This window comes from Rutidosis leptorrhynchoides, chromosome 3 (genome assembly GCF_046630445.1).
Source record: "Rutidosis leptorrhynchoides isolate AG116_Rl617_1_P2 chromosome 3, CSIRO_AGI_Rlap_v1, whole genome shotgun sequence".
Taxonomy (NCBI): domain Eukaryota; kingdom Viridiplantae; phylum Streptophyta; class Magnoliopsida; order Asterales; family Asteraceae; genus Rutidosis; species Rutidosis leptorrhynchoides.
The window spans coordinates 172,146,984-172,174,261 of record NC_092335.1 but is presented as its reverse complement, the minus strand read 5'-3'; the positions used below and the strand labels follow the sequence as shown (position 1 = coordinate 172,174,261).

The 27,278-nt window shown below is 32.3% G+C and overlaps 2 protein-coding genes across 2 annotated transcripts; one reads left to right on the top strand and one right to left on the bottom strand.

The window, feature by feature from the left end:
• Window positions 1-1,667: 1,667 nt before the first annotated feature.
• LOC139900612 (uncharacterized) lies at window positions 1,668-19,758 on the bottom strand. The gene is made up of 4 exons (XM_071883380.1): window positions 19,634-19,758; window positions 19,232-19,491; window positions 3,617-3,881; window positions 1,668-1,683 (listed from the first exon to the last, which is right to left on the bottom strand). Exons 1-4 carry the CDS (start codon window positions 19,756-19,758, stop codon window positions 1,668-1,670), a joined length of 666 nt encoding a protein of 221 aa, XP_071739481.1.
• A 1,842-nt stretch (window positions 19,759-21,600) lies between these two features.
• On the top strand, window positions 21,601-26,151 carry LOC139897004 (protein NRT1/ PTR FAMILY 8.3-like). The gene is made up of 5 exons (XM_071879646.1): window positions 21,601-21,739; window positions 23,351-23,453; window positions 23,526-23,743; window positions 24,220-24,776; window positions 25,129-26,151. The coding sequence occupies exons 1-5, from the start codon at window positions 21,689-21,691 to the stop codon at window positions 25,949-25,951; spliced, it is 1,752 nt and encodes a 583-aa protein (XP_071735747.1). The 5' UTR covers window positions 21,601-21,688; the 3' UTR covers window positions 25,952-26,151.
• Window positions 26,152-27,278: the final 1,127 nt, after the last annotated feature.

Here is a 27,278-nt window from a genome sequence, read left to right as displayed (position 1 = left end):
TCAGCGCGTGCTGTTGACTCACTTAATAAAGCAGTACTAAAAAAATAATAAAAAAACGTACCTTAGAGTGTTGTGTAGAACTCAAGACATATCAAGAAATTAAAAAAACAATATTATATATATGAGCACATACAAACAACCATAAACCTACATATATTCATACATAAACCTACATACATACGTACATACATAAAACATACATGTAGAACATCCTTACGTACATAACTACACGCATACATACAAACATACCTGCATACACATACATTCATACATAAAGAGTACATCACACATACATACATACATACATACATACATACATACATACATACATACATGCATACATACATACATACATACATACATACATACATACATACATACATACATACATACATACATACATACATAAACATACATAATGCAAACATATATGTACACATACAAACAAACGTAAACATACTTACCAAAAACATGCATACAATACCTAAACATGTGCACCCACATACACATACATCCATACATACATCATACAAATCAGCACACATCTACATACACATACCAAGACGGTAATAGGAAGCAAAGCACGGACATACATAAATCACTCTACATGAAGGTACATACATACATAAGTACACATACATACATAGATCACTTTGAAAGAAGACACATACACAAATACACACATACCTACATATACACATACACTAATACATACCAATACCTACTCGTCTATTCTAATTCTAGTCTTCCATGCATTCCTATCAGAAGTGATGTCCTTGGTCAATAAAATCTCCTTCAAGTCGAGCTTTATTCTATCCTCCCACCTACGAGTAGGTCTACCCCTTCTCCTTACGCCGTCAACCGTAAGTGTCTCGACTCTCCTAACAGGGACAGTAAGAGGTCGCCTCCTTACATGCCCAAACTATCAAATTCGTTCTTCTCTTAGCTTGTCGTTGATGCTACTAATTTTCGGGTTATCTCTAAAAACACTATATGGAATCATATCCAGCATGGTTTTACCACAAGTCCACCTAAGAGGATATTGATGATGTCATTAAAACAACACGTTCCAAGTTTTAAAAAAATCAAAAATGAAAGAAAAAATTATATAATATCAATGATGATGTCATTAAAATAATTAATTATATTTAATAAAAATTAAAACATGTTAAAGAAATGTACAATATGGAAAACATTATGTACAATCTAAAACACCCCAATGACCATATGTACAATACTTAAAGCATTATGTACAACCTTATGATAAAACACTCCAATGACCATATGTACAATATTTAAAGCATTATATACAATCTTATGATAAAATACTCACATGACCATATCTACAATCTTTAAAATAAATTGTACATTTTTTTTATAGAACACTCCTTGAATACATGTACAAACTTTGAAGCACATTGTACAACCTTTATATAATAATTGTATTTTAATTTTTTTTTAAAGAGTTTAAGTTACTTAGTAGTCATATACTTTTATTTTTGTTCCAATATAGACTACATACCAGAAAAATACTATTGTAAGTTATGTACTTTAAAAAATGGATTAATGTAAAACAACTTAACTTGTTAACCTGATAAATAAGATATTTGTTATACATGTCAACGTTGTTAATTTTTTTCCGTTATACGGTAATTCCTCGATTGTCATCACATAACGTAGTACCTGCAATGAATAAACAAAAACACAAAACGCAATATCTTTTTGGTTTTTTTTTTAAATTTCAAATTTTTAGGGTTTTTTAGTTTAAAACATAATTTTCAACTATATAAGGATACATGTGCAAGTTTATTAATGAGTCATGCACCCAACTTAACCCCATTTCATCAATACCTAGTGGGGTCATATTTTCCCACACTTATCGGACGACATATGAAATCAGTGAAAACAGTTCCACGAATTAGCAACGTGAGCCAGCCATTAACCCCTCGGGTGGTATATAATGTATCTAATATTCTTTTTTCTTTTACATGAAAAAGAGTAGACCAACTCGAAAATCAACAATTGGTTCTCCTTTAAACGTGTCCTGCAGCAAAAGGTTTGCCCTCGTAGGCGACTCAATCAAAAATAGATCACCATCGATCGTCATTCGACTGCTAATTTCTGAAGGATAAACCTATTTTTGTTCTTGCCTATTGTTACTGTGAGATACCGTGCAACTGAATGGAGTTGAGATGATATATGAAGATAAAATGCCAAGTTCACAAATTGATTTGATCTATAAATCATAAAAAATAAATTATTGTATTTGGTGAACTTTATAGTATACATTGTGTGAGTTATAAGATTACTCGTGAGACAAATATCAAACAGCAGCTAGAATAAGAGGTTGGATGAAAATTTCGCATGTCATTGCAAAGAAAGTGAAGGTAAACGCAATAACATAAATCTATGTTTAATTCGGAAACAGAACAAGTCAAGCGAGGGTAAGCGTAATAACATAGATATATGTTCACTAAAGATTGATGTTTGACCAAGTCAAGCATCTAACTTTATTAATTTTCCATCTTCACCGACGCAGCAGCTTCACATGTTGTTCATCTCGATCTTTGTTTTTCCGAACGAAAATAGGGATGATGATGATGATGATGATGATGATGATGATGATGATGATGATGATGATGGTCTTAAATTAAGGTTTTGGGTCACAAGGGTAAGATAAGGATTGATGACAGAAGGGTTTGTTTTTGAATTAGGGTTTTGATAGGGTTTAGAATTAGGAGTGGTGATGTAAGGTTAGGAGTGATGATGTAAGGTTACAAATTTTAATGTGGACTGATCCCTCGTGGAGTCGTGGACTAGTGGGTGGTGTTTCAGACTCTCAGATTAGTGGTATTGGATTTGGTTAGCTTTGCTTGTGTACTGTTCCTTTGTTTATCGGATTGGAGTTTTGTTTCGAGGGTTATATGTTTGGGTGTTTAGTCTCTTGTGCTTGGTAAGCTGGTTCTCTTGTTAGTGGGGTTTCTGGTTTTTTTGCTGGGTTTTTTTAACCAAAATAATGATAACATTAATGCAAATCCAAATATCAAACAAGTACAACCGATATAAAGAAATCCCACAAACTAGCCTTTAACTATATCATGCTAAACAAACTATCACACTTACAAGTGCAAAATGTAAAAGAACACTTGTAATGGGACGAACGTGGTATTAAAATGTCATCAATATCAACAGATGAAATCCAACACTCATTTCAAAGCTTGAAAGTTTACACTAGATGGGCCAAGTGATTTACGTCACCTGCACCCATTAGTTCTCATGTGGCTTTGCCGCATTGGATAATACTCCATCCGTTCCACTATAAGTGTCCAAATTTCTATTTTGGAATGTTCCATTTCAAGTGTTCACTTTGTATTTCAATCAATGAGAAGAAGATATTTTGGAAAGAGAAGAATTTTGATTTGTGGAGAATGAAGTTAGTGAGATTTTCTAAAATTGTGTACAAATAGTAAGTGGAACTACTGTAATCGTTTTTAGGAAAGTATGTTGTTGTTCTATCTTTTAAAAAATAATGTTATGTATCATTCTTTCTTCTCGCTGTCCAATCACAAAACCGTTATATTCTTGAATCATATTATGTAATACAATACAAGCATACATATGTCTTCTAATTTCGTTGAAGTCAATTGATCTCGCCAGGTTTTTTAACATTGCAAATCTACCCTGTAATACTCCAAATGCACGCTCAATATTTTTCCTTGCACTTTCTTGAAACCGTTTAATTTTTTTACGAGGTTCGTCAGTTGGATTATGCGGCGTTTTTACCAACATAGCCCAATCTGGGTATATACCATCACCTAAGTAATACCCTCTTTCATAGCGCCGCCCGTTTACTTCAAATGGTGAAGGTGTAGCAGTTCCATCTTTTATAGTGTTAAACAATATAATGGTGAAAAATTCAATACGTTAATGTCGTTGTTCGAACCTACCATACCAAAGAATGCATGCCATATCCACAAATCTTGTAAGGCGACTGTTTCAAGCATAACAGAAGGCCCTTTTTAATTACCTCTTGTGTATTGTCCTTGCCAAGAAATAGTACAATTCTTTCACTCCAATCAAACTGAAATGACCCGTTCATATACATTATAAATGATTCACAATAATTGATTACGTCGCGAGGTATTTGACCTCTATATGATACATTTTACAAACATTGCATTCGTTTTTAAAAGACAAACTTTCTTTACAATGAAAGTTGACGGCATGCATACCCTTTCATAATACATCCAACTATAATTGACTTAAAAATAATCTTGATGAACTCAACGACTCAAATGCAACGTCTTTCGAAATATGCCATGAATGACTCCAAGTAATATCCTTAAAATGAGCTAATGCACAGCGGAAGATTTCTTTAATATCTGAGAATAAACATGCTTTAAAGTGTCAACCAAAAGGTTGGTGAGTTCATAAGTTTATCATAAACAGTAAAATTCATCATTTTGATAGACCACAAGATTTAAATATAGTACACTTATCTCATGTACGAACCCATTTTTCATAATGCTTAGCAGAGTAGGTTCGTATCCTTTTCTCCCCCGTAGGTTGCCTCGCGATTTTTAATAATCGTACACATATCTCGTGCACAAAAACTAATACACATAACCTGTGTATAAAAATCATTCTCTCGATACATAACATTCACTTTGCTTTTATAGCTTGGCTTGGTAACCGACCTTAACATATAATGCGCATCAATAATATCCCCAAAATAGAACATCTCGTCTGTATAATATATAAACTTCGAAGTACTAAACACCACGCCCACTAGCTCTTCCGTCTAGTGAACATTCTGGGTGGGGGTGTTAAACCCGGTAGTTACCTTTAGGATTCGCGTAAATTAGGGTCATACCCATTTTCTAATTCTTAGGTTACCAAGCAATAATAATGAGGGGAAAATATTCATAACAATTAGTGGCAATTATCACGTCCAACTAATTCAACATATCATAATCAACAGAACTTCCGTCTACATAATAATTCATTCTAGGAATGTTTTGCTTGTGTCTGATGATGTAGCGTGAGGGTACGAAATAGTATTATTTTTACTAGGAAATACTACAAAATATGACACAAGTTTTATTAATTTACGGATGGGATATACCTAAACCTTGCTACAACACTATAGGCAGTGTACCTAATCGTAGAGTAGTGTAGTTTTTAGTAAGTCCGGTTCGTTCCACAGGGAGCTAGTGATTACGTACTATATTTTTATAAAACTATATTTATATAAATATATATATATATATATATATATATATATATATATATATATATATATATATATATATATATATATATATATATATATATATATAAGTAGTAATATTATTATAAAAGGGGGGTTTTTATCGTTTAATGACCGGTTTGTCGATTTTATATTTTTAAGCGTAAAGATAAATGACAATAATTAAAGTGCGTAAAATAAATAAATGACGATAAATAAAATAACAATAAATAAAATTGCGATAGAATATGAAATAAAAGGATTATGCTTATTTAAACTTCCGTAATCATGATGTTTGACGTTTTGATTTTAATTAATTGTTACTCGGGTTAATTGTCCTTTGTCATGGTTTATTTGATACCTATCTGGTTTTTATCCATAATAGTCCATCGGTCATAAATATAAAGTGCTAGTGTCCTCGTCAAATTACCCTTATACCCGAAGTCAAATATTCCAACTAATTAAGGATTTAAACTGTGACGCAGTTATCACTTCTGTCAACAATTACACCAGTTATCACTGTATGTAATCTACCCCTGTTTTGATTAGATATGAATATTAATTTACCCACTTGATCAGTTTGAATAATCAATTACCCAACCCGAATAATTAATTAAATGATTATAATGGATTCCATATGAACGTCACTAAATAGGACAACCATAATCATTATTAATTATTAGGATAATTAATTTGAAGATAGGTTCGACAGACTCCAATGAGTTGTCACTCAATTATACAATACCCCCCATCTATTAATAGTCAATAGTCCAATTTTCCACAAGTGTCGGTCTTTTGCCCAAACCTTAATTATGGTACAAAGCCCAATTACCCAATTTTAGTAATTAACCCAACATCATGATTACTTCGTTTTAAATAAGCATAATAATAACTTAGCTACGAGACATTAATATAAAAAGGTTGAACATAACTTACAATGATTAAAAATAGCGTAGCGTTACACGGACAGAATTTCGACTTACACACTCAAACGATCTCTATCATAAATCTTATTATTATCATAATTTAAAATTAAAATTAAGATTATTGTTATATCTTATTACATTAACATTATGATAGAGATTTTTAGATATTGATATTGATAATAGATTTTTAGGATAGAAAAAGAGATGCTTTTAAATTGATCGATAATCATCGCCTTTTATAGGCAAAATATGAAATTGAATTTTCATTTACGACCCCTAAACTATGCTAAATTAACAACTTTTTATTATTTAATATTATTCTTATTATGAATTATTTAAATATTATATTTTATTCTTGTGCATAGTTGACTCGTAATTTTTACACCGTTGCGTCGAGCGTTGAGAGTTGACTCATGTCCCGGTTCCGAATTTTCGAACGTCCTTGCGTACTATTTTATATCGTGTACTTTGCGTTTTGTAACTTGTACTCTTGTCATTTTTAGACGTTCTTCATCAATAATTTGAACCTTTTTAATTGTATCTTGTACTTTTGAGCTTTTTGGACCTTTTTGTCTTCAATTTGTCGAATCTGCCTTTTGTCTTCGCACTTATTTAATATAAACGAATATCACTTGAAAATGGAACAATTGCAACTAAAATCTTGTCTTTCTTGGGGGATAATGCTATGAAATATATGTTCCTTTTTAGCCTTATCAATATCCCCACACTTGAGCGTTGCTTGTCCTCAAGCAATATAGTCTTGAAATACTAGAATCACTTCTTTATTCTTCACACTTTGTACATCAGTGATTTTGATATGGCGGTATAAACAATGGTAGTAACGATATGGTTTACAGTCCCACATGACTATAAAAATTTAGATCCATTAAGGAAATTGGATCTTTATGAAAACATTTGATCTTTTGAAAATTCATTCTAGCTTTTACCCTAGATAAGTTTTCTGATTTGATCCATCATCGGTGTTGCAAAATATATTTGTGGATCAATATTTTGGCTAAAACTTTTAGGTTCTTGTAATCCACTGCTATCCCGGTATCGGAAAGCACACATCCAGTTTACTTGTTCCGTATATTACCTTTCGGTAAACTACCGTCCGGTTGTAAAGGAAAGCGATGAATAAGAAACGGTTAAGGCAATGTCCCGTGACATGCAGATGATTATGGTCTTATTAACGTGTCGGATGCTAGAACTATCCTTGGTAGGAGCGATAGTAAAGATCATCCTATAATTTTTCGGTCTGGCACAAGGTCCTGTCTCCGACCATGCTATGCAACCACCGTTCTTACGGTTGACACCCGATTTGGTTCAGGTGACCTAATGAATTCCAGGTGAATTTCTTAGGATTTTACGTTCAATGGTAATGAACGCATTGAAAATGGTTTTTCAGAAAACAAATCAGTTTGTATTTTTGATCAAAATATTTTCTCGTTCATGCTCGAGTTTAGATATCATCGAATTCCATGAGTTTGAATTCTCAATCTTTAAGGTCAATCTCTAGGATTGAGTATTATCAGTCTTAAAAGCTGATTTTTAATCTTTAAGGAGATTATCCTTTTCTGGGGATCTGATTCATTAGTCTTATCAAGCTAATTTGCACGGTGCCTCCCCATTGTACGAGATAAATCCTTCTCATGGTTAGGATAAATCTGACCACTTGGCGACCCTGTTTGATGCTGAGGTCCGTGGATTTCCTGCTGATTTTAGTGATGACTTTTCTAGATTTTTCGTCAACCTACAGCTGGTCTGGACGACAACTTCATGACCTAAATCAAGAAGCGCGTGTCTTTTTCGGAAGACTTTACTTCCTTTTAATGATGGAATTGATTCATCGTGTAGATCCATCTTTCTTTCACATGTATTACAGTAAACCGGGTAAAACTGATTAGTATCGTCCAAAGCAAAAGTACCTGCAATAATCTTGTACAAAAATATGTGATATATGTTTTAAATTGAATAACTTGGTACATTCTTCCCACACTTAGTTTCTTTCTTTGCCTTTTTATTTTCTTCTATTTCATTTTAAATGAATTCAAGCGTTTTAGGGTGTTTCTCAATTTATGTCCTTTTCGAGGTAACGATAATTTCGGTATTATCACCTAGTTTTCATCGTTCATAAATATGTATAAACATGATTTTGAGTTCATTTAATTGAAAATTTTTCAAATTTTCACAAAATTTGGCAAATAAACTAAGTGTAAACCCGAGAGAATTTATAACCCTATATCCCCACACTTGAGCGTTGCTTGTCCTCAAGCAATATAGTCTTGAAATACTAGAATCACTTCTTTATTCTTGACACTTTGTACATCAGTGATTTTGATATGGCGGTATAAACAATGGTAGTAACGATATGGTTTACAGTCCCACATGACTATAAAAATTTAGATCCATTAAGGAAATTGGATCTTTATGAAAACATTTGATCTTTTGAAAATTCATTCTAACTTTTACCCTAGATAAGTTTTCTGATTTGATCCATCATCGGTGTTGCAAAATATATTTGTGGATCAATATTTTGGCTAAAACTTTTAGGTTCGTGTAATCCACTGCTATCCCGGTATCGGAAAGCACACATCCAGTTTACTTGTTCCGTATATTACCTTTCGGTAAACTACCGTCCGGTTGTAAAGGAAAGCGATGAACAAGAAACTGTTAAGGCAATGTCCCGTGACATGCAGATGATTATGGTCTTATTAACGTGTCGGATGCTAGAACTATCCTTGGTAGGAGCGATAGTAAAGATCATCCTATAATTTTTCGGTCTGGCACAAGGTCCTGTATCCGACCATGCTATGCAACCACCGTTCTTACGGTTGACACCCGATTTGGTTCAGGTGACCTAATGAATTCCAGGTGAATTTCTTAGGATTTTACGTTCAATGGTAATGAACGCATTGAAAATGGTTTTTCAGAAAACAAATCGGTTTGTATTTTTGATCAAAATATTTTCTCGTTCATGCTCGAGTTTAGATATCATCAAATTCCATGAGTTTGAATTCTCAATCTTTAAGGTCAATCTCTAGGATTGAGTATTATCAGTCTTAAAAGCTGATTTTTAATCTTTAAGGAGATTATCCTTTTCTGGGGATCTGATTCATTAGTCTTATCAAGCTAATTTGCACGGTGCCTCCCCATTGTACGAGATAAATCCTTCTCATGGTTAGGATAAATCTGACCACTTGGCGACCCTGTTTGATGCTGAGGTCCGTGGATTTCCTGCTGATTTTAGTGATGACTTTTCTAGATTTTTCGTCAACCTACAGCTGGTCTGGACGACAACTTCATGACCTAAATCAAGAAGCGCGTGTCTTTTTCGGAAGACTTTACTTCCTTTTAATGATGGAATTGATTCATCGTGTAGATCCATCTTTCTTTCACATGTATTACAGTAAACCGGGTAAAACTGATTAGTATCGTCCAAAGCAAAAGTACCTGCAATAATCTTGTACAAAAATATGTGATATATGTTTTAAATTGAATAACTTGGTACATTCTTCCCACACTTAGTTTCTTTCTTTGCCTTTTTATTTTCTTCTATTTCATTTTAAATGAATTCAAGCGTTTTAGGGTGTTTCTCAATTTATGTCCTTTTCGAGGTAACGATAATTTCGGTATTATCACCTAGTTTTCATCGTTCATAAATATGTATAAACATGATTTTGAGTTCATTTAATTGAAAATTTTTCAAATTTTCACAAAATTTGGCAAATAAACTAAGTGTAAACCCGAGAGAATTTATAACCCTTCCCCACACTTGAGATCATGCAATGCCCTCATTTGCATGAAATCAGACTATAATTATAAATTCATGAGGGTGATTAGTGTAGAAAAGTGATTAAAAATACCCAGTTTGTAAGCATATTATTTTACATCACATTTGATATTTTGCGCCTTGTCATCAAAATTAGTAGCTTTTTGTTGAACTTAATGACAGTCTTTGAAAGTACGCTGTTTTACCCTGTTGTGTACATAACATAAAATACAAACATATATACATATTTTTGAAGTTTGGTATATAACCCCTACGTTCAAAAATTAATATAATATTTTTATTTTTTTTTGCATACTTTAGATCAATAAAATTAAATGATAACAAAATTTGTCGCCCCGCCCTCGGGTAAAGCAATTTCAGCTCAACGACCAAGTCTTTAACTCACGACGAATTTTAGAAATCATTTTTTTAAACTTAATAAATTAAAGTAAATTTTGTTTTTAAAAACTTAAATTAAAATGCATATTAATTTCATAAAAAAACCTACAAAACAAAAATTCAGAATGGAGGGAGAAAACTAGTTCTTTAGTGTCTGCTAGCGGAAAAGACCAATCGGGTTCCATTCTCGGAACTACACGAGAACAGAACAACTAACTCTAGATAGCATTTTCTTTTTAGAACATTTGAATCTCCCCACACTTAGGTAGCCGTGGTGTCAAAATTGTGATTAACTTCATCGTTAATTTCTCTTGGTCCATAATCAACTTGCATATCCGTGCCTTTTTCTTTAAGCCATTGGTCGGATTTCTGTGTAATATCCACAATTTCAACTAGTTTCTCCTTTTCTTTAGGTGATAGATTGGATACTAACCGGTTACATAACTTAAAGTTCCCCTTGGTTCTAGCATCGCGAATCCGTTTAATAAGTTTCTTCATTGAACTATTAATAACGGGATCATTTAATTTCGTATCAACAACGGGGTTCTTTGTTATCATGTCATCATTAGGTGTTACTTCATTTTCCCCACACTTAGGCATTTCATTATTGCTAAGTATTACCGTTGGAGTTGGTAAAAGCACATGGTTCTTACCAATTGTTTTTACTGGTTCAACGGTTTTGGCTGGTGGAGATTTAGACTTTCGAATCATAAAGGTGATCGATTTGTCACCACTTTTAAGTGTCATTCTTCCATTTCCTACATCAAATAACGCCTTGGTGGACGCTAAGAATGGCCGACCTAAAATTAGAGGAATGTTTGGGTCCTCTTCTATGTCAATGACAATAAATTCGACTAGAAAGGTTAAATTGCCTACTTGAACGGGTAGGTTGTCAGCAATTCCAACTGGGTGCTTAATGGTTTGATCAAAGAGTCGAACACTCATATCCGTTGGACTTAACTTACCTACACCTAATCTCTTATATAAGGAAAGAGGCATAACACTTACACTTGCACCTAAATCTGCTAGTGCATCATACATGACACAATCACTAAGTAGACAAGGAACAATAAATTCACCCGGATCACCTACCCTAGGTGGAGGTTTTGGTGGAACTGTCTTCACCGGGTTTATATTTACGGCTTTTGTTTCTTGCACTTTCTTATTCTTTTTCTTCTTCTTCTTTCCAGAGGTATCACAATCTTTATTACCTATCACTTGCTCATACTCAACTCCTTTTCTTGGAAACGGGATGGGTGGTTTGTATGGTGCCACCACTGGCTTTACATACTCGGGTGGTGGTGGTGTAACTTCTTCATTGTTACTCTCATCTAAAACCTTCCCATCTTCTGGTGCTGGTTTTTCAGAATTCGTTGAAACCATATTAACATTCTCATTCCGAGGATTTACTTCAGTATTACTCGGTAGCTTTCCTTGTTCCCTCTCACTCATCATGCTAGCAAGAGTACCTACGTGTTTTTCTAGATTCAAAATGGAAGCTTGTTGAGTTCTTAATGACTGGTCAAATCTCTCGTTCGTTTGGGTTTGAGTTTCAATAAATTGTGTTTGAGATTCAACTAGCTTGAATACCACGTCTTCCATATTTGACTTTTTCTCTTCGGTTTGTTGTTGTGGTTTATATAAGCCAGGTCTTTGTTGATTGAAAGTGTTGTTTTGAGTTGGTTGGTTATTCGGACCTTGTTGGTTATACCAGTTATTTTCGGGTCCTTTTGGATTGTAAAGAATGTTTTGATTTCGATTGAAGTTTAGCTTTGGCGGTTGATAATTATTTTGATAATTATTTCCAGGCCTTTGGTTCATATAGGAAACATTCTCTCGTTGTTCCAATGTTGGTTCAATGTGACAATCTTTCAATAAGTGTGGTCCACCGCATAGCTCACAACTGATTCGTATTGCGTGAATATCTTTATTCATCTTTTCCATTCGTCTTTCGAAAGCATATATTTTTGCTGAAACGGAATCAAAGTCATGGCCAGAATCGGCTCTAGCCACTTTAGATGAACGAAAAATATCTTTTTCTTGGTGCCACTCATGCGAGTGGGAGGCTGTGTTATCAATAATTTTGTAAGCTTCAGTTGCGGTTTTCTTCATAATGGAACCACCAGCTGTTATGTCGATGTCTTTTCGTGTAGCAACGTTGACACCTTGGTAGAATATTTGTACTATTTGGTAAGTGTCTAAACCGTGTTGAGGACATCCTCTCAACATCCTTCCGAATCTTGTCCACGCCTCATATAATGTTTCATTTGGCTTTTGTGCGAACGTAACAATTTCTCCTTGAAGTCTCACGGCTTTAGATGCCGGAAAGAATTGTTTAAGAAATTTTTCAACTAAAACATCCCATGTGTCAATCGCCCCTTCAGGTAACGATTCTAACCAATCTTTGGCTTCTCCCTTTAAAGTCCAGGGAAACAACATGAGATAGATCTGCTCATCTTCCACTTCTCGGATTTTGAATAGTGTACAAATTCTTTTAAACGTACGAAGGTGTTCGTTAGGATCTTCATTCTGTGCACCACTGAATTGGCATTGGTTAGTTACCATGTGTAGAATTTGTCCTTTGATTTCATAATCTGGCGCATTAACTTCTGGCTTAATAATGGCGTGACCTTGGCCCGTGCGTGTGGCTCTCATTCGATCTTACATACTTAGAGGTTCCGTTACTTCCATAATTGAATTTGTTGAATACGAATCACTAGAGGATTCTGATTTAATGGTTTGTGGCTCAGGAGGAATAATTAGTGGTTCAAGATCTTGGAATTGTCCTTGAATATGCTCCGGGTTCTTAATTGTGAAGTCGGGTTCAAAAGATGGATTATCGGAAATTTGAGTTGGAGTTCTTGTTCGACTAGATGACGATTCTAAAGAAAAATCAACGGCGACAATATTTGCTAGATGTCTTGATCGAGTTACAGGTGGTGAACGTATGAAAGGTGGTGAACGTTTTGCTCGGTGCATTCACAGAATATCCTATTAGTTATAAAAATAAGAAAAACTTATATAAGTTGTCCAATTAATAGACTTTTCTGATTTTGCCCACGTTTCGAATAGCCAAAAGATGTAGCAGGTAGCCAGGACCCTTTAAATCGAAAGCCCACAACTAGCCACTAACAAATCCAACTATTACTACGAACCAGAAAAATGTCAACGTCTATTAATTTAACCGCTTAAATAATTTTTCTTTCCGTTTTAAGATTTAGATAAGAAGTATAGAAAATTCTAAGTCCTAAAAACTAGAGTATCGAGAAATAAGGAAGAAATAGATTGCGCGTCGAAAAATGTTGAAAAATAAAAAGGTCGAAAAATAGGCGTCGAAAAATAAAAATAAGAAAGTAGCGCGAAAAACGGCGTCGCAAAATTCTAAAGCACATAAATCTTAGTCTAAGGATTAAGCACTTAAGGGATTTTACGGCAAACCTAAAAATTCTAGAAATAAAAATAACTATGGCAAAACTAAACTTAATACTAAAAATTGTAACTAGAGTCTAAAAATCTAAAGTTAATAAAAGAAAAAACTTTTTTTTTTAAATTTTTTTTTTATTTATTTTTTTTTTATTTATTTTTTTTTAAAACGAATTTTTTTCTAAAAAAAAACGTTTTTTTTACAATTTTTTTTTTAAAAAAAAAAACGATTTTTTTTACAAATTAATAATTTTTTTATAATTATAATTTTTTTTTCAAAACTTTTTTTTTAATTCATTTACTATTCATGAATAGTAAATGAAAAGAAATTAATTAATTTACTATTCACATGAAAGCGATATGATAGAAATTATTAATTACAAGTTACATAATATACCCCTGAAGTATTTAATAAATACGACTTTTTAAAACTTTACGTATCAAATTTTGATTCTAAAATATTATTATATTATTATATTCTATTTCAATATTATTATATTATTATATTCTATTTCAATATTATTATATTATTATATTTTATTTCAATATTATTATAATTAAAAATATAGCGTTTTAGCGCTCCCCGGCAGCGGCGCCAAAAACTTGATGATGTAGCGTGAGGGTACGAAATAGTATTATTTTTACTAGGAAATACTACAAAATATGACACAAGTTTTATTAATTTACGGATGGGATATACCTAAACCTTGCTACAACACTATAGGCAGTGTACCTAATCGTAGAGTAGTGTAGTTTTTAGTAAGTCCGGTTCGTTCCACAGGGAGCTAGTGATTACGTACTATATTTTTATAAAACTATATTTATATAAATATATATATATATATATAAGTAGTAATATTATTATAAAAGGGGGGTTTTTACCGTTTAATGACCGGTTTGTCGATTTTATATTTTTAAGCGTAAAGATAAATGACAATAATTAAAGTGCGTAAAATAAATAAATGACGATAAATAAAATAACAATAAATAAAATTGCGATAGAATATGAAATAAAAGGATTATGCTTATTTAAACTTCCGTAATCATGATGTTTGACGTTTTGATTTTAATTAATTGTTACTCGGGTTAATTGTCCTTTGTCATGGTTTATTTGATACCTATCTGGTTTTTATCCATAATAGTCCATCGGTCATAAATATAAAGTGCGAGTGTCCTCGTCAAATTACCCTTATACCCGAAGTCAAATATTCCAACTAATTAAGGATTTAAACTGTGACGCAGTTATCACTTCTGTCAACAATTACACCAGTTATCACTGTATGTAATCTACCCCTGTTTTGATTAGATATGAATATTAATTTACCCACTTGATCAGTTTGAATAATCAATTACCCAACCCGAATAATTAATTAAATGATTATAATAGATTCCATATGAACGTCACTAAATAGGACAACCATAATCATTATTAATTATTAGGATAATTAATTTGAAGATAGGTTCGACAGACTCCAATGAGTTGTCACTCAATTAGACAATACCCCCCATCTATTAATAGTCAATAGTCCAATTTTCCACAAGTGTCGGTCTTTTGCCCAAACCTTAATTATGGTACAAAGCCCAATTAACCAATTTTAGTAATTAGCCCAACATCATGATTACTTCGTTTTAAATAAGCATAATAATAACTTAGCTACGAGACATTAATATAAAAAGGTTGAACATAACTTACAATGATTAAAAATAGCGTAGCGTTACACGGACAGAATTTCGACTTACACACTCAAACGATCTCTATCATAAATCTTATTATTATCATAATTTAAAATTAAAATTAAGATTATTGTTATATCTTATTACATTAACATTATGATAGAGATTTTTAGATATTGATATTGATAATAGATTTTTAGGATAGAAAAAGGGATGCTTTTAAATTGATCGATAATCATCGCCTTTTATAGGCAAAATATGAAATTGAATTTTCATTTACGACCCCTGAACTATGCTAAATTAACAACTTTTTATTATTTAATATTATTCTTATTATGAATTATTTAAATATTATATTTTATTCTTGTGCATAGTTGACTCGTAATTTTTACACCGTTGCGTCGAGCGTTGAGAGTTGACTCATGTCCCGGTTCCGAATTTTCGAACGTCCTTGCGTACTATTTTATATCGTGTACTTTGCGTTTTGTAACTTGTACTCTTGTCATTTTTAGACGTTCTTCATCAATAATTTGAACCTTTTTAATTGTATCTTGTACTTTTGAGCTTTTTGGACCTTTTTGTCTTCAATTTGTCGAATCTGCCTTTTGTCTTCGCACTTATTTAATATAAACGAATATCACTTGAAAATGGAACAATTGCAACTAAAATCTTGTCTTTCTTGGGATATAATGCTATGAAATATATGTTCCTTTTTAGCCTTATCAGTGTCATATCACGTCAAACATTTATAAAAGCATTTCATGTATTCTAAATTCAAAATATATTTCAAAAGCATTTAATAAAGCAGTTGTAAAAACAGCGCATGTATTCTCAGTCCCAAAAATGTAAAGAGTAAAAGGGAGCAAATGAAACTCACTTGTGATGATTTTCGAATAGATGGTAATAAGACTTGGCCTTTGAAAAATTCATGAACCTAATAATAATATTCTTGTGTCAAGATATATATATATAATTAATATTCCATACTTATGATACTTGTGATAATTTTAATTGTCCATTGTTAGTAGTCCAACGTTCGTAGTCCAATAGTCCGATAGTCCAACAGTATAAATATATATATAAATATAAATGCGTATATTGTTTTAGAATTTACTAACACTATAATATATTATCTTAATATAGTAAGACACATAATATGTATATTGTCTGAAGCAATCCGCGACCCATTGTATACATGTCTCAGGCTCGATCACAACTCAAAGTATATATATTATTTTGGAATCCATTTCGACCCACAACTAACTCGAAATTACTGCCAATGGTGTCTTATAGTTCGTTCCAATAATATATATAGAAGAAATCAAAATGATATGTCAAAACGCTGTATACGGATCCACGGTGATCAAGTCATATATATATATGGTGCCTTACGATCTTTATTAAGACTATAATATATTGTCGTAGAACTTAATCACGACTAGTATAAATTGTATTTCCATTAGTATGAGAACAAGACATGTATAAATACATGTAGGATACAAGGTAAGTTAGCTAGGATATGATTAATATAGATTTGTTATAAAATTTTCGTAGCTACAACAAGTAAAAATTTTCAATCTTGTTTTACCCATAACTTCTTCGTTTTAAATCCGTTTTGAGTGAATCAAGTTGCTATGGTTTCATATTGAACTTAAGCTTATGAATCTAAACAGAAAAAAGTATAAGTTTATAGTCAGAAATACAGGTTACATGTCATTTACTAAAGAGGTAGTCATTTCCGTCGAAAGAACGACATCTTGATGACCATTTTGAAAAACATACTTTCACTTTGAGTTTAACCATGATTTTTGGATATAGTTTCATGTTCATAAGAATAATTATTTTCCCAGAAGAACAACTTTCAAAGTTTATCATAGTTTTTAATTAACTAACCCCAAAACAGCCCGTGGTGTTACTGCGACGGCGTATGTCCGGTTTTACGGTGTTCTTCGTGTTTTCAGGTTTTAAATCATTAAGTTAGCATATCATATAGATATAGAACATGTGTTTAGTTGATTTTAAAAGTCAAGTTAGAAGGATTAACTTTGTTTGTGAACAAGTTTAGAATTAACTAAACTATGTTCTAGTGATTACATGTTCAAATCTTTGAATAAGAAAGTTTTATATGTATGAATCGAATGATGTTCTGAACATCATTACCACCTCAAGTTTAGTAGGTAAACCTACTGGAAGTTTAGTAGGTAAACCTACTGGAAGTGACAAGAAATGATCTAGCTTCAAAGGATCTTGGATGGCTTGAAAGTTCTTGAAGTAGAATCATGACACGAAAACAAGTTCAAGTAAAATTATCACTCGAATTAAGATAGTTATAGTTATAGGAATTGAATCAAAGTTTGTGTATGAGTATTACCTTGAATTAGAATGATATCTTACTGTAAACAACAAGGATTTCTTGAGGTTGGATGATCACTTTACAAGATTGGAAGTGAGCTAGTAAACTTGAAAGTATTCTTGATTTTATGAAACTAGAACTTGTAGAATATATGAAGAACACTTAGAACTTGAAGATAGAACTTGAGAGAGATCAATTAGATGAATAAAATTGAAGAATGAAAGTGTTTGTAGGTGTTTTTGGTTGTTGGTATATGGATTAGATATAAAGGATGTGAAATTTTGTTTTCATGTAAATAATTCATGAATGATTTATAATATTTTTGTAATTTTGTGTAATCATTCATGCTAGTTGTCAAATGATGGTTCTCACATATTTAATGACTCACATGTGCTGCTAAGGAGCTGATGATTGAGTGTATATACCAATAGTATATACATCTAGAAGCTGTGTATTGTACGAGTACGAATACGGGTGCATACGAGTAAAATTGTTGATGAAAATGAACGAGAATGTAATAGTAAGCATTTTTGTTAAGTAGAAGTACTTTGATATGTGTCATGAAGTCTTTTAAAAGTGTATTAATATATCTTAATACACTACATGTATATACATTTTAACTGAGTCGTTAAGTCACGTTAGTCGTTACATGTAAGTGTTGTTTTGAGACCTTTAAGTTAACGATCTTGTTAAATGTAATTAATCCATTGTTATTATATTTAAATGAGATGTTAAATTATTACATTATCATGATATTATGATGTATGAATATATCTTAATATGATATATATACATTAAAATGTCGTTACAACGATAATCGTTACATATATGCCTCATTTCAAAATTCTTAAGTTAGTAGTCGTGTTTTACACATGTAGTTCATTGTTAACACACTTAATGATATACTTAATTATCATTTTATCATGTTAAACATAGTGTATCAATATCTTAATATGATTCATATGTATTTAGTAAGACGTTGTTATAACGATAATCGTTATATATATATATATATATATATCGTTTCGAGTCTCTTAATTCAATAAACTCATTTTTATGTATATCACTCATTGTTAATATACTTAGTGAGATACTTACTTATCATAATCTCATGTTAACCATATATATATCCATATCTATATCATCATGTAGTTTTTACAAATTTTTAACGTTCGTGAATCGCCGGTCAACTTGGGTGGTCAATTGTCTATATGAAGCACATTTCAAATAATCAAGTCTTAACAAGTTTGATTGCTTAACATGTTGGAAACATTTAATCATGTAAATATCAATTTCATTTAATATATATAAACATACTTCAAAGTTTTTGAGATTTCAACATTACAAAATTTACTTATCGTGTCGGAATGATATAAAGTTAAAGTTTAAATTTGATCGGAAATTTCTGGGTCGTCACACAATACTACCTAACATACCTGGTAAACCATGTTTTTGTGCATGAAAATTATAAAGTCTAGCAACATCTTCGAAAGTTGGTTGTCGCAAATACTGTCTAGCAAACAAATGAAATACGCATTGACAAAAATTTTCAAGACATAACGCAGCCGTTTTCTTCCCAATTTTTATATATTCGTCAAACAAATCAGGAGTTGTTTCATACGCCATTTGACGTATGGCCGTTGTACACTTTTGGAGAATTGTCAAATTTTGACGCCCCGTTGCATCGGGACGTTCCCTATAATACATAAAATAACCAGGAATAACGGCACTATTAAAATTAGATATACCTTCAAAAATTCAAAGAAATAACTCACGACTCATTCGAAAACGTCGTTTAAAATATTTTTTGGGATACACTGGTGACTCCGTAAAATAACCTTATAGCCGCATCTTCACGATCCCTAGCAATATAAACCCGGGATCGAGGGACTCGCGAACTACTTGCCTCTCCCGCGACTTCTTTTTCCGTTCCGTTGTGAATAAAATTTAATGTTTTATCCATTGTGAATAAAATTGTAGGTTGTATGTATTTGATAAGAAAATAATAAGTAAATTAAGGGGTGTGTGTGTGTGTGTAAAATTAAAATGAATAGGTATATATATATATATATATATATATATATATATATATATATATAAAATAAACTTTTTTATTCTCTAACGGCTAAAAAAACCAATCAACAGCTGTCACGTGGAAGTGACAGCCGTTGCTGTCCCTTCTCTTTCGAACGCACCAACACCAGACGCCTTCGAGTGACTCCTGGATATGGCTATCTCCGGCGTCTCTTGGCTGCCAAGTCACCAAGAAACGGCGTGACATCTAGCCAATACAAGTGGTCTAAGATCATAGTTTTGAAACAATTAATAAACATGCTATTACATGAAGCTTTTTATGTCAGTTTTCATGTTAATGTTTATCGTTTCACACTTTTTGTTCAATGGTATGTATGTAAGTTTTCTTATACATGATTTTTGTGTTTTTATCTTTTCCTATTTGAACTAAACTTTTATTTTACACTATTTACTTAAACTTCATTTAAGACAACTAATTTGAGATATTCAAAAGATATTAAACAATACTGTGTAATTGAGATGGACGGAGTTCAATTGCAAATGTAAAAGTTTTAAAAATACTTTTTACATATTTAAATAAAAATGCAAATGTATAATCAAATTTTTATTATTGAAACATATAAAACAGTGAATGCTATAAAAAAACATAATAATTCTAAACCATCCACGTTACACCAGAGATTAATCGCATATATGAAAACTATCTTACACCATTACCCTATCACTATTTACGCTCGGATTGAAGGGCTCCCATTGGCCCACTTTACTATTCTTTTTTTTTTAAGTATTACCTTTAAAGGTGAATTCTTTGAAAAAAAATTGTAGCCGACTATATTATTGTTTTCTACGAATTTGTTGGCCAAGAATTGTACACAATTATATTATTGATTCGGTGTATAGACTTTTTTTAGTTCTAAAGGTGAATTTTTTGGACCAAAATTGTAGGAGACTTTATTATTGGTTTCCGCTAACTATAAGGGTGAATTTTTTGGCCAAAAAATGTTTACGACTATATTATTGATTTCAGAGTATATACTACGTATATATTACTTATTTGAGGTTAAAATTTTTTGTTATCACAACATTAGAAAACATGCATAGAAAATATATTTGGATTTTGGTACTTCATTTTTATTTTGCAACTAAATATTTTTCATCTTAATTTTAATGAGTAACATTTTAACAACGAGTTATGTGTTAATTATTTATGAAAATTTAATTTGATACATTAAAATTGTTTCATATTAAATATGAATATTGGACGATTTGATAATTTTTGCCCAGCATAGCGGGCAAGCGATTTATTTATCTTGTTTTGATCAATGGTCTAATATATAATGTATGTACACAGCTAAACAATGCATATACATAAACCACTTCAAATCACTACCACCATAACATTACTCGGAAAATGCACGGATCATACATCACTCGTGTTTAAATTATATTTTTATTATAAATTTAGGTAGAAGAAGTTAAGAAGTATAAATAATTAAAGGGACCATAAATGATTACTAATTCACTTGCAAATAAATAAATTGGTTAATTATCAATTTTTGCATCTTGGGAATTGGGATATCGATAAAAGTATTCAACGATAAACATGAACCATGAACCAAGAAGATAATATGGGGAAGATATATAAATCCCCTAAAAAGTGGAGGACATTAATGAAAATAAGAAGTTAATTGTGTATTCGGCACGATTTGATTGGTTGGAAATTGAAATAAGAATATTAATTTAGTGTCTATCGTAAACAACAAACCAGATTCACTTGCGCCTGAATCACGCCTTTGTTTTATATTAGAAAAACACCAAAAACAAAGAGACGTGAGTTAAGCTAAATATTGAAATTAGGAATGGGGCGTTTTGAAGAAGACAGATTGCTGTTGGAAGATCTATTAATCGAGGTTAAAATTTGATCTCTTACATTTATGTATTTTCATTTTAGTGTTCTAAGTATATTTTTAATTTACTGATTTTGCTGCTAGTGAAGAAATTAGGTCTAATTTTTACTGGAATCTAATTGCATTGGCTATTGGAATCTAACTTTGACTGTTTGATAATCCAAACTTGTGCTGAATCTAATTAGATATTGCAGTAATTTATTATTATGGTCAACAAGTAATATTTTCTCTGAAAAAAATGCTGATTGAGAAGAATTGGGGATTTAAAGTAGCAATATTGTGTTAGATGATGTTGATGATGATGATGATGATGATGATGATGATGATGATGATAATGATGATGATTATTATTTTAAATCTATAAGCTCAAGTAGTCAAGTGTATAATCTTATGCACCATTTAAGTTTTTTTTTTTTTTTGAAAGGCAACTCACCCACCCACCTAAATCTAACTCGAATATATACATCACGAATTGTCCTAAGAAGGACTCGAACCCTCAACCTCAAGGTTGTAAGGGTAACCTCGATACCATCAAGCCATTGGCTCTTTGGTGCACCATTTAAGTTGATGTAATTGATTTTTCCAAATTTCAATAACTCTATAAGCTGGAAAAAGAAGCTTACCCCTAAACACTACCAGTATACAGTATATAATAATATATAACTAGTTTTCGAACCCTCGCTTCGCGCCGGGGATTCGGTTTTCAATGTATTTTATTGCGTTTAGTTTGTAAAATTATTTCGTGGCTAACGATGATGTCGTTGAAACGCAACTCGAGTCGAACTAAAAGGTATAACCCGTGAAAGATTCAAATGTCATTTTAAATTAACAATATATGTGCATCTCCGCGTTTCGCTATGGAATTGTCGACTTTTAAAAATTTAACGCAAAATCAACGTGTATGAAAAGTACCCCAAATATTTAGCGTTTTTTAAAAAGAATCCGTTTTGCGTTAGTTAGTGACATTGTGTTCGTAAAATTATTTCGAGTTTAACGATGATGCCGGAAAAATTTAACTCGTTGCGAGCGAGAAGATATGAGCCGTTGAATATTTGGGTGGAGTTTATTTAAAATTTTTTATGAAAATGTTGCTTTGCCACTTTACCCCCTGTTTGGGGGGCCGGTTTTAATGTTTGAACAAAGTGTGAGGAGTTTTTTTTGGCAAAGTGCAAGTTAGTTAAAAAAAAAGGCAAGATGACGAGAATACCCCTAGTGCTATTTATCATTTTTGTCTAATAGTTAATATGGTAATTATTATGATTTGTTTGATAAAAGTAAATAAAAGAGGATCAATTTAAATGTTAAATCTCACAGTAAGATCTTGGGTCTAACTGGATAATTGCTCTTTGCAGATAAATAATATATAATTTAATATAAATATATAATATATGGATAATAAGTGCAACTGATATGTCTTATGGCATACGATAGTGCACCGTCTAGACTGATTAAGCTATATCTTCTTTAAGGAGCAGTCTCTCACACATACAACCAATCTACTTAAAAGATGATCCAGTCACAAACAGCACTCTGCTACATAGTCGCGTGTGCCATTTAAAATCAGCACAAATGGGTTTACTTTGCTTCATATTTTTTTCTTTGTTTTGTATGTAGAATGAAAGCAGTGTGTATACAGGAGACGGGTCAGTAGATATTAAGGGACAACCCGTTTTAAAAAGCAATACTGGAAATTGGAAAGCATGCCCATTTATTCTTGGTATATTCTCGTAACTCATCTTATAAAAAATTAGTTTCATTCAGTACTTAACCGATTTTGAGATGGAAACAGGTAACGAGTGTTGCGAGCGCCTTGCGTATTACGGGATAGCGACTAATCTCGTTAGCTACCTTACAAAAATATTACATCAAGGAAACGCTGTTGCTGCAAGTAACGTTACTACATGGCAAGGAACTTGTTACCTTACTCCACTTATTGGTGCCGTTTTAGCAGATGCTTATTGGGGAAAATATTGGACTATTGCTGTCTTCTCTATTATATATTTCATCGTAATCATGAAACTATTTAGTTTCTAACGTTCTCTTTTATTTTTGGGATTATACATCGGTAGGCCACTAAATTTATTGTTTTGTTTTTGTTGGCCACCTATATTTGAAAACGATTTTGTAGGCCGCTCAAATTCATTTGTGGTTCCATATACACCAAAATAGAATAAAAATCATCGAAAATATGTAAAAAAAAAAATTGCATATTCGTTTGTATTTAAAGAAAAACAAAACAATATAAATTTTGTTGGTTAAAAAAACATGTGTATTTGTGTCATTTGAATTTACCGATGAGTTTTTACTCTGTTAGTCGAATTTATTTTATATATGAAACAAAATAAGAACGTGAGTGACCTACAAAATCATTTTCAAACATTGGGGCCCTACAAAATCAAAACTTTAAATGTGGGTGGCCTTTTGATATATAATCTCTTTTCATTTCTTGTTAACTGTTCATCTTACGTGATCAAACTCAATAGGGAATGTGCACGTTGACTCTCTCGGCATCGATTCCTTCTCTAATACCGGCTGATTGTGTGGGCCCGCATTGTCCAACTGCTACCTTCTCTCAATATGCGTTTGTCTTTACTGGGTTGTACCTCATTGCTCTCGGAACTGGTGGGATCAAACCGTGCGTTTCATCTTTCGGAGCCGATCAGTTTGACGACACCGACCCAAAAGAGAAAGTGAGGAAAGGGTCGTTTTTTAACTGGTTTTATTTCTCAATCAACATTGGGGCGTTAGTTTCAGGTACATATATAGTTTGGGTTCAAGAAAACAAAGGATGGGGATTAGGGTTTGCGATTCCTGCTTTCTTTATGGGCGTTGCGATCGTTAGTTTCTTTTTAGGAACACCTCTTTATAGATTTCAAAAACCCGGGGGTAGCCCGATTACCCGAATGTGTCAAGTTTTGGTTGCGTCGTTTCGTAAACGGAATCTGCCCCTCCCGATCGATAGTTCTCTTTTGTTTGAAACTCCCTATAAGGTTTCTGCAATTGGTGGAAGTCGAAAAATCATTCATACTGATGAGCTTCCGTAAGTTTCTTAACTTGGGTATCTTTAGACACTTACTGATACTCAACCCGTCCCATTTTAAGTGTCCACTATTGACTTTTCAAAGTCTATATTTTTCAACTTTGACATTAATTTTTTTATTTGTGTTGTATAATATTTGATGATAATAATTATATGGATGTAATGGGTTTCAAATTTGTTTTCATTTAATATAACTTTCATCAAGTATTATATAATACAAACAAAGAAATTTACGGTCAAAATTAAAAAATAAAGACTTTTAAAAGTCAACAGTGGACACTTATAATGGTTATAATGGGACGGAGAGTATTTCTGTTTATTGAATCTTTCTATCTTTGGTTTATATTTTTAGGTACCTCGATAAAGCTGCCGTTGTGTCGCCAACAGAAATCGAAAACGGAACCTTTTCCGATTCTTGGAAGCTATGCACCGTAACACAGGTCGAAGAACTTAAAATCTTAATTCGAATGTTTCCAATTTGGGCAACCGGAATCGTGTTTTCCGCCGTTTACGCGCAAATGTCAACAATGTTTGTAGAACAAGGTATGGCAATGGACACCACTATTGGATCCTTCACCATACCTGCTGCTACTCTTGCAACTTTTGACGTCATCAGTGTCATCTTCTGGGTCCCGGTCTACGACCGACTAATCGTACCCGTAGCCCGTAAACTCACGGGTCAGGGTCGCGGGTTTTCCGAATTACAACGAATGGGTATCGGTTTATTCCTCTCCGTTTTTTGCATGTCGGCTGCAGCGTTAGTTGAAATAAAACGTCTTAACATTGCAAGGTCAAACGGTTTGGTCAACCGTAATGTTGCGGTGCCGATGAACATCTTTTGGCAAGCGCCACAGTATGTTTTTTTAGGTGCGGCTGAAGTTTTTTTCTTTATTGGTCAGCTTGAATTTTTTTATGATCAATCTCCTGATGCTATGCGTAGCCTTTGTAGTGCGCTTTCGTTGTTAACGACTGCGTTGGGGAATTATTTGAGCTCGTTTATTTTGACGGTGGTGACGTATGTTACTGCGCGAGGTGGGTCCCCTGGTTGGATACCGGATAATTTGAATGAAGGTCATCTTGATTACTTTTTTTGGCTTTTGGCTGGGCTTAGCTTCTTGAATTTGGTGGTTTATATTTTGTGCGCCAAGTTATACAAGTCAAAAGCGGATTCATGATCGGCTTCTTTTATGTTACAAATCATGTAAATGTTTGTACTCTACTTTTTTTTTTTTAGTTGATTACCACATTAATATTGTTTAATTAAATGCAAATTGTAATCCTATGTTAGTAACATAGTTACATAAATTGGCTAAACCTGACTTCAAAACTTTAAGTGCGTGGTTTGAGTAGCTTTTACTATTAGCACACAGTCACACACTTTGTAAAGACCTCGACCTTATCCTCCCGGACGAAGTCTCCAACAGTTGGTCCCATTTCGATGATCGACTCCGAATAATGTCCTTAATATGAGCTAATGCACAGCGGAAGACTTAATTCGTACCTGAGAATAACATGCTTTAAAATGTCAACATAAAGTTGGTGAGATATATAGGTTTGATGCTAGCAGCGTTATAACAATGGACCACAAGATTTAAAGTTTATACATAATACACTCCTCGTGTATAGAAAAGACGTTGAGCACTTGGTAACCATACTTAACATTTAAATCACAGCAGCATACTCTTAAATAAACCCTACACCGTACCAAGTGTAGTAACGAAACGAAGTACTGTGCAACCGTTAAATGCTGGTCGTCCAGCCCGGTTGGGGTTGTCAGGCCCGATAGATCTATCAACAGGATTCGCGTTTACGCTCCTCACGTAAATATTAGCTACCAAGTATAAAGAGATATGCCATGGTACAACTCAACGTAGAATTTATTTTTGATCACTTGTGTCCATAACGTAAATCATTTATAAAAACAGCGCATGTATTCTCAGCCCAAAAATATTTAGAGTTTAAAAGGGTCTATATACTCACCTAATGTATTTTGTAGTAAAAATACATATAACGCCATTGGTAAATTATAAGGTTGGCCTCGGATTCACGAACCTATATTAATTATATATATGTTAACACATATAATAGTAATCGAACAGATTTATGTATTATTCTTAGTAATGTCATCTTTATATTTAATAATTTATTAATTTTCTTAATAATATATTACCTTAAATTACTTTAGATAAATAATTATTATTTATTATAAAAATACTAATATAGTTATGTTAATAAAAATAATAACAATAAAATATATAAAAATTTAAATAATGATAGTAATAATAATAAAAATAAAAAGGTTGTATTACTTTTACAATAAAAATACTAATTTTGATAAAATTCTTAATACTATTAATAAATATTAATGTTAATAATAGTACTAATAATATTAATGATAATTATAAAAATGATAGTAATAGTATTAATGATAATAATAAAATATGTTATTTTTATAATAATAATAATATTAATGACAATACTAATAATAATAATAATTCTAAT